The sequence below is a fragment of the Schistocerca americana genome, chromosome 1, assembly GCF_021461395.2.
Source record: "Schistocerca americana isolate TAMUIC-IGC-003095 chromosome 1, iqSchAmer2.1, whole genome shotgun sequence".
In the NCBI taxonomy this organism is placed as follows: Eukaryota; Metazoa; Arthropoda; class Insecta; order Orthoptera; family Acrididae; genus Schistocerca; species Schistocerca americana.
Genome location: NC_060119.1, coordinates 1,161,755,343 through 1,161,767,526, shown reverse-complemented (window position 1 = coordinate 1,161,767,526; position 12,184 = coordinate 1,161,755,343). Strand labels below are relative to the sequence as shown.

The 12,184-nt window shown below is 44.8% G+C and overlaps 1 protein-coding gene across 1 annotated transcript in view; it reads left to right on the top strand.

Moving 5' to 3' along the window:
- Positions 1-218: 218 nt before the first annotated feature.
- Positions 219-12,184, top strand: part of LOC124597776 (protoheme IX farnesyltransferase, mitochondrial) — a 67,865-nt gene continuing 55,899 nt past the window's right edge. The window contains exon 1 of the mRNA XM_047135960.1: positions 219-254. Coding sequence (XP_046991916.1) covers positions 219-254 — 36 coding nt within the window. The remainder of the gene's footprint in view (positions 255-12,184) is intronic.

Below are 12,184 nucleotides of genomic sequence, written 5' to 3'. Positions count from 1 at the left end.
CAAAACAACATATTTTGCTTCTGGCCACTTGTTATGGCAATGGTATATCTGTACTAATACCCATGATATTTCTAGATAGTGTCATCACGTGTAACGTGTTATTGACTTCGATGAAGTTACAAGTGGCGTACACTTTGCAGTTTGTTAGCGTTTGTTTTTCTTGTCGAGTTTGTAATGTAGACAGAAAATATGAGCTTGTTGTTCTGAAACTTCGATATATGACTGAACTCTACGAACAGCAGCTAGCAGCGATGGTGGGTTATGGTGGTCCGTGAAATTACTCACTGAGAGATGTGGAGAGTAGAATGTGTCCGTTGTTTCCTTTGTTTGTATATTTGGTGTATGTAAATAGTGCTACATACCACACCGAAGATTGTTCAATAAGGCTACAGAAAAAATATTGAATTATTAGCATACCAGTTTTTTGGAACAGTTTATAACAGTGTTACCAAACAATGCTAGCACATTTGGCTATAAAGAAAAGCTTACGATTATTGCAATATTAGTTGTTGTTAACATCAGTATTTACTGTCTGTCAGTATGACAGCATACAGCCATTTCAAATGTATGACAAATACTCTTGTTTATTCGCAGTGTCATATATTCAAGTTGTACATATCATTCCATTCACATATCCACATAGCAAGTTTGCCATGAGATACATGAACAATACTGTCTAGGTTCTTGATATCATACAATTATGAACAGTGTCATGTATAAAACCATACAATATCATCATATATGTTTAATAAACTAAATTTGTTAGGTCTTTCCTCTCTGGAAAAGCGAGGTACTGTCAGAGGTCGAGCACCACAAATACTTTCAACAGTAATTTGTAGATCTTGGAAGTCTGCTGTTGCTGAGGATGTTTCCACACTGAACACTCCGTTACACCCCCAACTCCGCAAGTGCAAAAGTAGAGAACCCTCACTTGGTTCTATCACATACTCCCAACTGTCTTAAGGTGGTCATCATATTCATTGTCACAGTAGAGGGAGCCCATTTGAGTTGGTGCAGGTATTATTGTAGTTCCCATGGTTAAATTTCAGAAATGTTGCCATTATATAGAACACACATAGGGTGATTTGTTTTGTATACTACCTTGCGAATGGGACTTAGATGCACTGGTAGTCCTAAAGGAAACACTGATAGTAATCATAATAATCTTGTCAAAGAAGCACCAGTTTATGCAGTTCATTGTCATGGATTCTTTGCTACTGTTCTATGATATTGGTATTGATACTGAATATGTCAAATTTTATTCATGAACTTTGTGAAATGACTTAAATATTTGTATTTTTCGCTCTTTTTCAGGGCTGACATAAAGTAACCATTATTTGCTCATTGGAATATCATGTTATACGTAGTCTCCTCATCAAATGCCTGGAGAATTTATTGCTGGTCATTTTGTACAAAGAAAAAGTTTGGAAAACTAGTCAGATCTGTGAGTATAGGACATTTCTTTTTTATGCAAATGTTATCATATTATTATTATTATTGTGTTTCGCCCATTTCTGGCTTTGTTAAATAAAGAAGTGTATGTGAAAACACCTACAGCTTACACTTGATTGATTCTTTTCCAGTCGCTTTTAGTTGCGTTTAGTGGAACATTCTGATACTGTACATTTCCTGTAGCCCATGATATAATGGTGCAAAGACATGACATCATGCTTGCACAAACCAAGATAGAACAGAAGATTGACAACATTTATTTTGACTCTGAACTACTTTTTGATATGTAGACTGATGTGACAGATTGATATAGCCTGAGATCCAGGGGACATTAGAAGATTACAGTTTGGTTGGGTTGGGAAGGCCAACAAATATGAATATGAAATTTTAGTTTTGGTAACATACAGATGTGTGGTATAGTTTGTGATCTCTGTTTGGTTGAACAGTAACAGTTCATTTTGAGCTGAAACTATGGAATGTCATTGTCATGAAAATAACTGTAATTCTTGCGTCCAAAGATGCGTTTGATGCAGCTCTCAACTTATACCAATGCAAGACTCTTCATCTCTGTCTGTTGGCAATTACTTTATGCCTCTGGATCTGTCTGACCAACTGATCTCTTTACTTTGTAGGGTTGTGCAATAAATTCCCCAGTGTGTTAAATAGCTCTTAATTAGTCGGTCATTTTACTCATCAAGTCTTCAGCTTTGTTCTGTAGCACCAAATTTCTAAAGCTTCTACTCTCTTTCTGTTTACATTGTTTATCATCTGCATAGCACTTCCATATAGGCTACAGCCAAGATAAATACCTTGTTATGATGCGTAATTTACACATATTGTTTTCCAGTCTGTCGTATGCAGGTATGCTTGCCAGTTTGATGACAATGTTCCTTTCTCGTTTTCCTTACTTTTTTTTTTATACAGCATTTTGCATCTTTTCCCACTTTCTTTGCGTGTATGCTTCCACTTTACTAAATTTGTCCACATTCGTTTCTTTTAATGTGTGTCAGGGTGCTGATGACCTCGATGTTGGGTGCCCGTAAGCCCCAAAAACACACACACACACACATGACATTGTGAGTCAAAGCAGATGTGTGGTATTGGAAAGTGTTAATATCTCCTCTTCTTATGCCCAATTAAAAGTAGAATTGTTGCTTTATTGAGCTTTATGCTGTACTTTATCATCAAGTCAGTGGATTCGATTCTGAACCAGTTGGTCTTATGCGTTCAACTACATATTTAGCAGTAAGTTAGACAGTTACTTAACACACAGCCATCTACTAAAAGTCAGGTACGTAGACTCACTCTGTTGAATACTATCTTCCATTACTCAATATTCCAATGAGTAAGGTGTTTGCACATTCTGAATGTGGAAGGTGATTAATTGGTGGCTTGAAGGCCACAGTATGACAGTGAATGCTATCAACAATTTTTTATTAAGAAAGACTGATACAATTCACTTCTTTGACTTTTTATGAGAGACTTTTTTGCTTTTTGTTTCAACATGTACATACGCAACTCTTTGGGATAGCTGGACAAATTTTCACATTCTTCGTTATTGTCACCTGAAATTGCTGAATTGAAGAGTTTGCCCACTGAAACTTTTTGATGTGGTTATTTAATGCCTAGTTCCAGCAAGTAGGATTTGAAAAGATTATTGTTCATGTCTTAACTCATCTGTGATTTCTTTCCCCGCTTTCCAGAGTCTGGTAGTTTTGTGAAAATTAAATAATAATCATCTTGTGTAGTGTATTGAATTGGTACTGTTTGTTGCTCCTACTTACAACATGAATTCCGCGTTGTAATTTATTTTCTTGGCATAAAGTGGCAACTCTTTAAGATTACAGAGGGTGCTAATTATTAAATGCTGCCAAGTGGTGTTCTTTGTGTAGGTGAAGTCCAGGATATGTTTTTATTATGAGTTTATGATGATGTTGGGATATTTTGTTTAAAATATGTCTAGTTCTTCTATGTGCCACTGCCATCATTTGATTTGTCATGTGTTGATTTTGCATATAATAATTTGTACAATTTGTTTAGAGTTATTGTCATTATGTAGCACTTATCATGCTGTTTCCCCTTTCTCTGGAACAGATTCAGAAAGGGAGATACATCATCAGCATTTCAGTCAACACTTATTTAATGGATGAATATATGTAGTGACAATAAAGGTTTAAAAGTGAAAGCTCACCATACAGCTAGCATAAGCATTGAGTTATTGATAGGCATATAAGCAAGAATGTTGCTTTGCTTTCATTCTTCAGAGCTCATAGAAAAAACACACAGACACCGACATGGCTACGTAGTCACGAGGCTGCAGTTCAAACGGGGTGAGGGTAGTGTCAGGTGGAGTGGGTGAGGAGAAGGAAGAGCAGGAGCAGGAAGCAGTGTTGGGGGAAGATTGTTGGCCAGTTTAAAGGGAGAGTCAGCAAGCACATAGGATAGGAATCTTAACACTGGTGAGCTCATTCTGGTGCAACCAGGCAAGTTGTGTGCACCAGAAAAGGTGTGGGAGAGTGGATTGGAAGAAGAGGATGGAACACACAGAACTGCTTGGGCATTTGTAGTTTTAAAATTATGCTAGTTAAGTATCCTGTTACACACTTTAAAGAAAAGAGAACAAATAGTGTTACTAATTAGACAAAATTTATTCTATTACCCTTTCAGCATGTAATCTGCTGATATTGGCCATTCCATTATCAATCAAGGCAGATGATAAGGGAGAACTCAAAAGAATTTCAGGGGCTCCGACAGCTTCTTTATTACATTTTGGGCTGAACTTTGTTGAAGGCCGTCCATGCACAGTGTAGAGCAGATGATGATGATTGAAACATAGGTTGTAATGATGAAGTGATCTGTGGCAATGTATTATTTTCCACGAGCAGACAACATCTTTCCCCAAAAATAAAACTTGTTTGCACTGACAACAGCCAGCTTATGATATAGATGAGTAAAACCTACCCAAAAGATTAGCATATGTAATCAAATATTAGCTATAAAGTTGTTCACACTGTTTCGTCTCCTGACTATACAATGGAAAAAACATGTCATCTAGTATTTGACATTGTCATGGTTGGAAAATCCAAATACTGTATTTACATTGGTGCGCCAGAACTTTATGGCCAACTGCTTGATAGTGTGTTGGTCCATGCAGCATGTGTTTGACAAGTAGGTTTCCAGAGGTACGTTCTACCAGATGTCTTCAAAGAAGGTCATACAGTTCTATTAAATTATGAGCTGGTGGTTCATGGACACACAACTGGTGGCCTGTTGCACCCTAGGTGTGTTCCATCAGGTATCAGATCTGATGAACCTGGTGACAAAGACATTGACATGAGTTCAGTATCACACTCCTCAAACCACTTATCACCATTCTGATCTTTTGATGTGGACTTTTATTCTTCTAGAAGCCACCATTGCCGTTGGGGAAGACATCAAGTATGAAAGGGTGCAAGTGGCCCACAATAATGTTCAAATAGCTGACAGCTATGTAAAGAAGGTAAAATCTATAGGTGAAGACAGAGATTGGCATACAGTCAGCAAATAAATGAGGATGTAGGGTGCAAGTGCTATGCTGAAATGAATGTGTTGGTATAGGAGAGGAATTTGTGATGCACCATATCAAACCAATCAGAAGACTGGTGACTCAGGAAGCTGCCAGCATCCTCCAGAGCATAATACTGCCCCCACCAGCTTGCTTCTGTGATGTGGTGCAGCCATTCACCTGGATGACAGCTTGTTATGGTACTACCATCAACCTGGTGTAACATGCAATATAATTCTTCTGATCATGCAACACATTTCCATTGACCCACGGTCCAGTCTCTCATTGGGTCAACACAGGTACATGTTGGGGGTGTTTGCTGCTATGTAAACAACCCAAAGTACATACAGAGCAAGAAACCACCGAAGAACTCAGTATTCAGATTAACAAGATCACTCAAAGACCTAATACAAGATAGCACCTTTAGATAACTTGCCCCACTGGGATGAATCAGGTTTACACTAAAGGGGATGCAGAGTAAGGTACCAGAGCAACAACACACTATACTCGGGCCGCTGAAACATGTCACTTCTTATTTGTTAAACAATGTCACCAAAACGATGTCTTTCGCCAAGCGACAGTCCGTTGCGCCGTGGAGTGCCTCCTGCTACGGAGGATGCGTGAGTTTTACAAGCAAGAAAAAGAATTTCATGGGCATGTGTCAATTCCTGCCGATAAAGTTTTAGAGCGTACCTCGAAAACTCTATGACTCTGTGAAAGAGCAGTTATAATGAAAGGGCTGCTACTTCAAGACTTACAAGACTGTGAGGTAAACAGTGTGGAAGAAAGCCCCTGTGGAAGAAACAGTGTGTTTTTAAGCAGCCTCGTCCTGTTACAGATGTTGATTCTTTCCAAACCAATGCAATTTGTCGGCACATATACGGATACTATAAAAGGAAAGAATACCCCACAATAGTGAAGTTGCTAATTTATTTAAAAGAAAGTGAACTTTTCTGAGGGGGGAAAACGTCACTTAAGATGATATTATAAAGTATGAACTTTCATTTTAAAAAGTTAGACAGATGAAAACTGTTACTTGAAAAAGCTCATGTCGCAGCTCATACCATTTTCTTACACAAAATTGTAGGAAAGGACATACACTCAGTCATAGGGTTAGGCGAAACCTGGATCAGCGCTGGAGAATCAGTTGAGAAATGCTGGACGGATGATACTCTGAATAGCAGCGGTCATCAGCCAACAGGAAGAGGATCTCGATTAATTGTGGCCCATGCAGGATCTTCAAATGGCTTTGTGCCTGAAAGACCTTTAGTTTTTCAATCGGGGGGGGGGGGGGGGGGGGAGTTACTATCATAAGGATATGGACCACCCAAAGTTTCTACAGTGGTTTAAAAATTTGTCACTCCAGTTTAGTGTTCCGTCAGTGTTTGTGATGGACAATGCACCGTACCATTCTGTGATTTAAGACAAAACTCCAACCACTAGTGACCGTAAAGAAATTATGGTGCAGTGGTTGCAGGCGAGAGACATTGCTGCGGACATCAGCATGATAAAGCTGCTGTTATATTCGCTAGTAAAACAAAATGAGTCTGTGACGCCCAAATACATTGTAGATGAAATTGCAAGTGAACAGGGTTACTTGGTAATTAGGCTACCATCTTATCACTGCCATTTTAATCCAACTGAATTGGTTTGAAGGGACGTCAAGGGCATACATTAAAAGTAACTTTTACGATAACAGAAGTGGAAAGACTGCTACATGAAGGTCTTGCTTCCGTAGATGCTACCTCACGGAGGAAAAAAGTAGATTATGTTGCTAAACTGATAAAAGAAACACGGACTATAGATGGCATTATAAATGAAAATGAACAGTTAATGCCATTTCTTAACGATGAGGATAAAGACAACGGTTTTGGTTCCAATTCCGATGATGGTGAAGGAGAACTGGATGGAATTGCACCATTGACATCTTAAATTGGAAAGTGTAAATTTATACAGAATTAATTCTTTCTCTCTGCAGTCGGGTAGGCTATGCATGTTTTGCTTTATTTTTTTCTGTGAGTGTGGATAGTGTATTATTTGGTATGCTTAGGTTTACATTGTTATACGACTTTTTACATGCAGCTGCTACAGTAACAATTTGGAACGACTTTTCATAGATATTGTCATTAACTTTGGGTGTTTCTTTTTCCCGGTTTCATATAGTATCAAACGCTTAGTCTTCACTGTCGTTCTCTCCATTGTTAGAAAAGCGTACTTTGTTGACTTACATATAAACTTTGATTGTAGCTTACATTTACAAAGCGTACTTTGGAGTTGTAAGCGTGTGCAGTGGGAGCTATTGCAACCTCACAATCGCAATATAGCCAACCACATGCGAGCTGTCAAGTGACATGTTTCACCGGCCCAGGTATAATAGCTAATATAGTAAAGCAGAGTTTAATAAATCAGACCTACTGAATTCATTCAGCCTTGCAGTGAAAGAGGCAAGAAATAATGCATACAAATAACAGCAAACTAGCTCAACTGACACGTCTTGCATGGCACAAGCGTTGCACTGAAGACTTGTCGCTGGCCACACTCACAGGATGCTGGTTCCAAAATGATGTTGCTGCTACAATTCAAATCGCCACACTGCTCTCTGTTGCCCCCATTTGTCCACATCTCACCTCGGTGACACCCCCCTGCGGGTTCGGGGGTAAGAATAGGCCCGCGGTATTCCTGCCTGTCGTAAGAGGCGACTCAAAGGAGTCTCAAACGTTTAGGCCTTAATGTGATGGTCCCCATTAGGGTTTGACCTCCATTTTTCCAAATTCCACAGAAGTACGAGCCTTTTGGGGAAGGACACCTTACGTGGTGCACCATCAGTCCTCTGTGCCCTACGACCTTGGCACTCTTGATCGTCTTTGCGTCGTACCTGCACCCTCCATCCCTCATTTTGGGCATAGACACCTGATGTATTGTGTAAGTACCGCCCTTAGTGCGTCACCACCAGCACCCACGATCACTATGGACTACCCATGGCACCCAAAATCCAGCACGGTAGCCAGCCCGTTGTGGTGGGGTCGTCATGTACCCTCTAGGTTGTAGCCCCCTGACAACACAGGGATCGTACTGCCGATGCCTGAGCTGACACCTCCCCACGTAAGCCAAGGAGTAGATGCTCGTCTCTCTGGGGTATCGGGACTCCCGGCAACGGCCGTCCTGCCAGGTGGCCTTTGCTGTGGCTGGGTGGCGCCAGTGGGGAGAGCCCCTGGTCGGAGTGGGTAGCATCGGGGCGGATGCCCCGCAATGAAGCGGGTGAAATCTCAATCTGGTGGTCGTCCGACTGCCAATGTCTCTAAGCGTGGTAAGGTGGACTTTAACGCTGTGACATATAACCCAAAGTCGTTCCTTTCCCTAGCCACACCATGGGAGGAACGTAGGGCTGCAGACAGACAGGAGCCGTATTCGCCACGATACCTTGTATGCAGCAGAACTGATGGGGATTCGTTTTTGGGGACTAAGCCTCTTTTCTTCGTGCACAATCTCGAAGATAAGTTTGGGGAAGTGGCGTCTCTTTCCAAAATGAGGAGCGGGGCCATTTTGATACAAGCAGCTTCATCTGCGCAGTCGCAGGCATTACTCGCCTGTGAGAAGCTCGGTGACATCCCCGTTACTGTCACTCCCCAAAGTCCTTAAATTTGGTCCAGGGGATTATTTTTCATAAAGATCTTCTGCTACAGTCTGATGACGAGCTACGTGAGAACCTGGCACGACGAGGTGTACACTTTGTCTGTCGTGTCTTTAGGGGGCCGAAGGATAATAGGGTCGCTACCGGTGCTTTCATCCTGGCCTTTGAGGGCGATTGCTTGCCTGAGAAAGTCAAGGTCATGATATACCGGTGCGATGTCAACCCCTATGTCCCGCCCCCTATGCGATGCTTCCAGTGCTGGAAATTCGGACACATGTCCTCCAGGTGCACTTCCAGCCCCACGTGTTGTGATTGTGGACGACCTCCACATCCTAATGCTCCATGTGCTCCGCCTCCCACCTGCATTAACTGTAGGGAGCATCATTCTCCCTGCTCACGAGACTGTGCAGTGTATCAACGAGAGCGGAAGATACAAGAAATTAAGACCTTGGACCGTTTAAGTTACCAAGAGGCAAAGAAGAAATTAGAACGACTCACCCCTACACCTCTGTTGAGGAGTTATGCAACCGTCACACTGCCGCCACCAGCTCCTGCACAGACTACCTTCTCTGTTGGCCCACAGAGAAATCAAGTAACGTCTGCCCCACCGCTGGGACAGGCCGCTCTCTCTTCCACTGCTCCCAAAACACCGAGTTTGGGAGCAGTGCGCCCCAAGCAACCGGGGACGTTAGTCCCCAACTCTCAGCCGGAGCGGCGACAGCCCTCTCCGGCTCCTCAGCCGGGGAAGCGACAGCTCTCTCCGGCTGCTCAGCCGGAGACGCAACAGCCTCCTCCGGCCTCACTTGTTCGGAAGGGATCCCTTGGGGGAGTCCCTTCCAAGGACTTCCCCAGTGTCTCACAAGACACTAGCCAGTGGCTGAAGAAGCCCCCAGCTGCTGGTCGAAGAGCTTCACGCTCTTCCTCTGTTCCTGATACTGCGTCAGGAAAGCCCTCCCAGCATGCCAACCCTCCTCCCAAAGACAAGAGAGAGAAGAGGAAGCTCTCCAAGAAGGATAAGGACCCAGTGGTTCCCGCACCGACGCTCCCTGTCAGCTCAGCCTCTGAGGACGAGGTCGAGCTCTTTGCGTCCCCTGATGACCTGGATCTCGCCGTCTCCTCAGAAACGATGGCCGTAGTGACGTCCGTCGCTCAGTCGGTGGCAGCATGTGACCCTGCAAAGTAATTTGCCTTTTCAGTGCCTGCATGCCCCTATGGGACACGCTTTGTACAATCCTCCAGTGGAATTGTGGCGGTTATTTTAGCCATCTCCCTGAGCTACGACAGCTTCTCAGCCTGACACCTGCGTTCTGCATTGCCCTCCAGGAAACCTGGTTCCCGGCAATGCGGACCCCTGTCCTTCGTGGATACAGGGGTTATTACTGCAACCGTAGCACTTACAATTGTGTGTCAGGTGGAGCCTGCGTGTATGTCCTTACCTCTGTATATAGTGCTCCTGTGCCCCTTCAAACATCATTGGAAGCTGTGGCAGTACGTGTAAGGACTACCCAGGACATAACCGTCTGCAGTGTCTATCTCCCTCCAGGTGGTACAGTCTCCCTGACCAACTTGGCTGCACTTGTCGCCCAACTCCCCACGCCTTTTCTTCTCCTTGGGGATTTTAACGCCCACAATCCCCTGTGGGGTGGAACGAAGGTTACTGGCCGAGGCAGAGAGGTCGAGAATCTCATCTCCCAACTCGACCTTTGCCTCTTAAACACCGGCGCCGCCACACATTTCAGTGTGGCGCATGGCACGTTCTCGGCCATAGATCTGTCGTTGTGCAGCCCAGGGCTTGTACCATCTGTCCACTGGAGAGTCCATGCCGACTTGTGTGGTAGTGACCATTTTCCCATCTTCCTTTCACTACCCCAGCGTCGCTCCCATGAACGCATGCCTAGATGGGCATTTAGCAAGGCAAACTGGGAAATGTTCTCCTCTGCTGCCACTGTTGACTCTCTCCCCCACGGTACCATCGATGTGGCGGTTGAGACACTGACTGCAGCGATCGCTTCCGCTGCGGAACGTACCATTCCTCGTTCATTAGGGTGCCCCCGGCGAAAGTCAGTGCCTTGGTGGTCTCCAGAGGTCGCTGAAGCCATTAAAGAACGTCGGCGGGCTCTTCAGCGACATAAGCGGCACCCGTCTTTGGAGAACCTCATTTTTTTCAAACGTCTCCGTGATCAGGCACGGCGGCTCATCAAAAGGCGGAAACAGGAGTGCTGGGAGAGGTACGTTTCCACCATTGGTTCCCGTACTTCACCCTCCCAGGTGTGGATGAAGATTCGGCGCATCTTTGGATTGCAGCACTCTCCAGGTGTCGCAGGGCTTACCATCAACGGGGCGGTATCCACCAATGCCAATGCAATCGCCGAGCATTTCACTCAGCACTATGTTCGGGCCTCTGCGTCGGGGAATTACCCGCCCGCGTTTCGCGCGCTCCAACGCCGGGAGGAAGGCAAACGGCTTTCTTTTGCTTCTCGCCACCCTGAGGCGTATAATGCCCCATTTAGTTTGTGGGAACTGCAGAGCGCCCTGGTACAGTGCCCCGATACAGCCTCTGGGCCAGATGGCATCCACAATCAGATGCTCAAACACCTTTCCCCGGACTGTCAGCGGTGTGTTCTTGCTATCTTCAACCGCATATGGGGTGATGGTGTCTTTCCGTCGCAGTGGCGGGAGAGTACCGTCATTCCGGTGCTGAAGCCTGGTAAGGACCCACTTAATGTGGATAGCTATCAGCCCATCAGCTTGACAAATACTCTGTGTAAGCTCTTGGAACGCATGGTGAGTCGACGGCTGTGTTGGCTACTCGAGTCTCGGGGTCTTCTGGCTCCGTGCCAGAGCGGCTTCCGTCAGGGCCGTTCCACTGCCGATACTTTGGTCTTTCTTGAGTCTGCAATCCGCACTGCTTTTTCCAGGCGCCAACACCTCGTCTCCGTCTTTTTCGACCTCTCCAGAGCATATGACACGACATGGCGGCACCATATTCTCGCCGCGTTGCACGGGTGGGGTCTCCGGGGCTCTCTCCCCATTTTTATTCAGAATTTTTTATCTGTTCGGACATTCCGCGTTTTAATTGGCACGTCCCATAGTTCACTTCATATCCAGGAGAACGGCGTTCCACAGGGCTCTGTATTGAGCGTGCCCCTTTTCCTTGTGGCCATTAATGGCCTTGCAGCAGCAGTAGGGTCGTCTGTCTCACCCACGTTATATGCTGACGATTTCTGCATCTTTTTCAGCTCCTCCACCATTGGTGCTGCAGAACGTCGGTTGCAGGGAGCCATACGCAAGGCGCAGGTGTGGGCCCTAGCCCATGGGTTTCAGTTTTCTCCTGCGAAGACTTGTGTTATGCACTTTTGTCGGCGTCGCACTGTCCATCCCCACCCTGAGCTCTATCTTCAGGATGGTAAGCTCAGGGTTGTTGACACTTACCGTTTTCTGGGATTGCTGTTCGATGCCCGGCTTACTTGGCTTCCACATATTCGTGAGCTCAAGCGTCAGTGCTGGCAGCATCTGAATGCCCTCCGCTGCCTCAGCAACACAACTTGGGGTGCAGA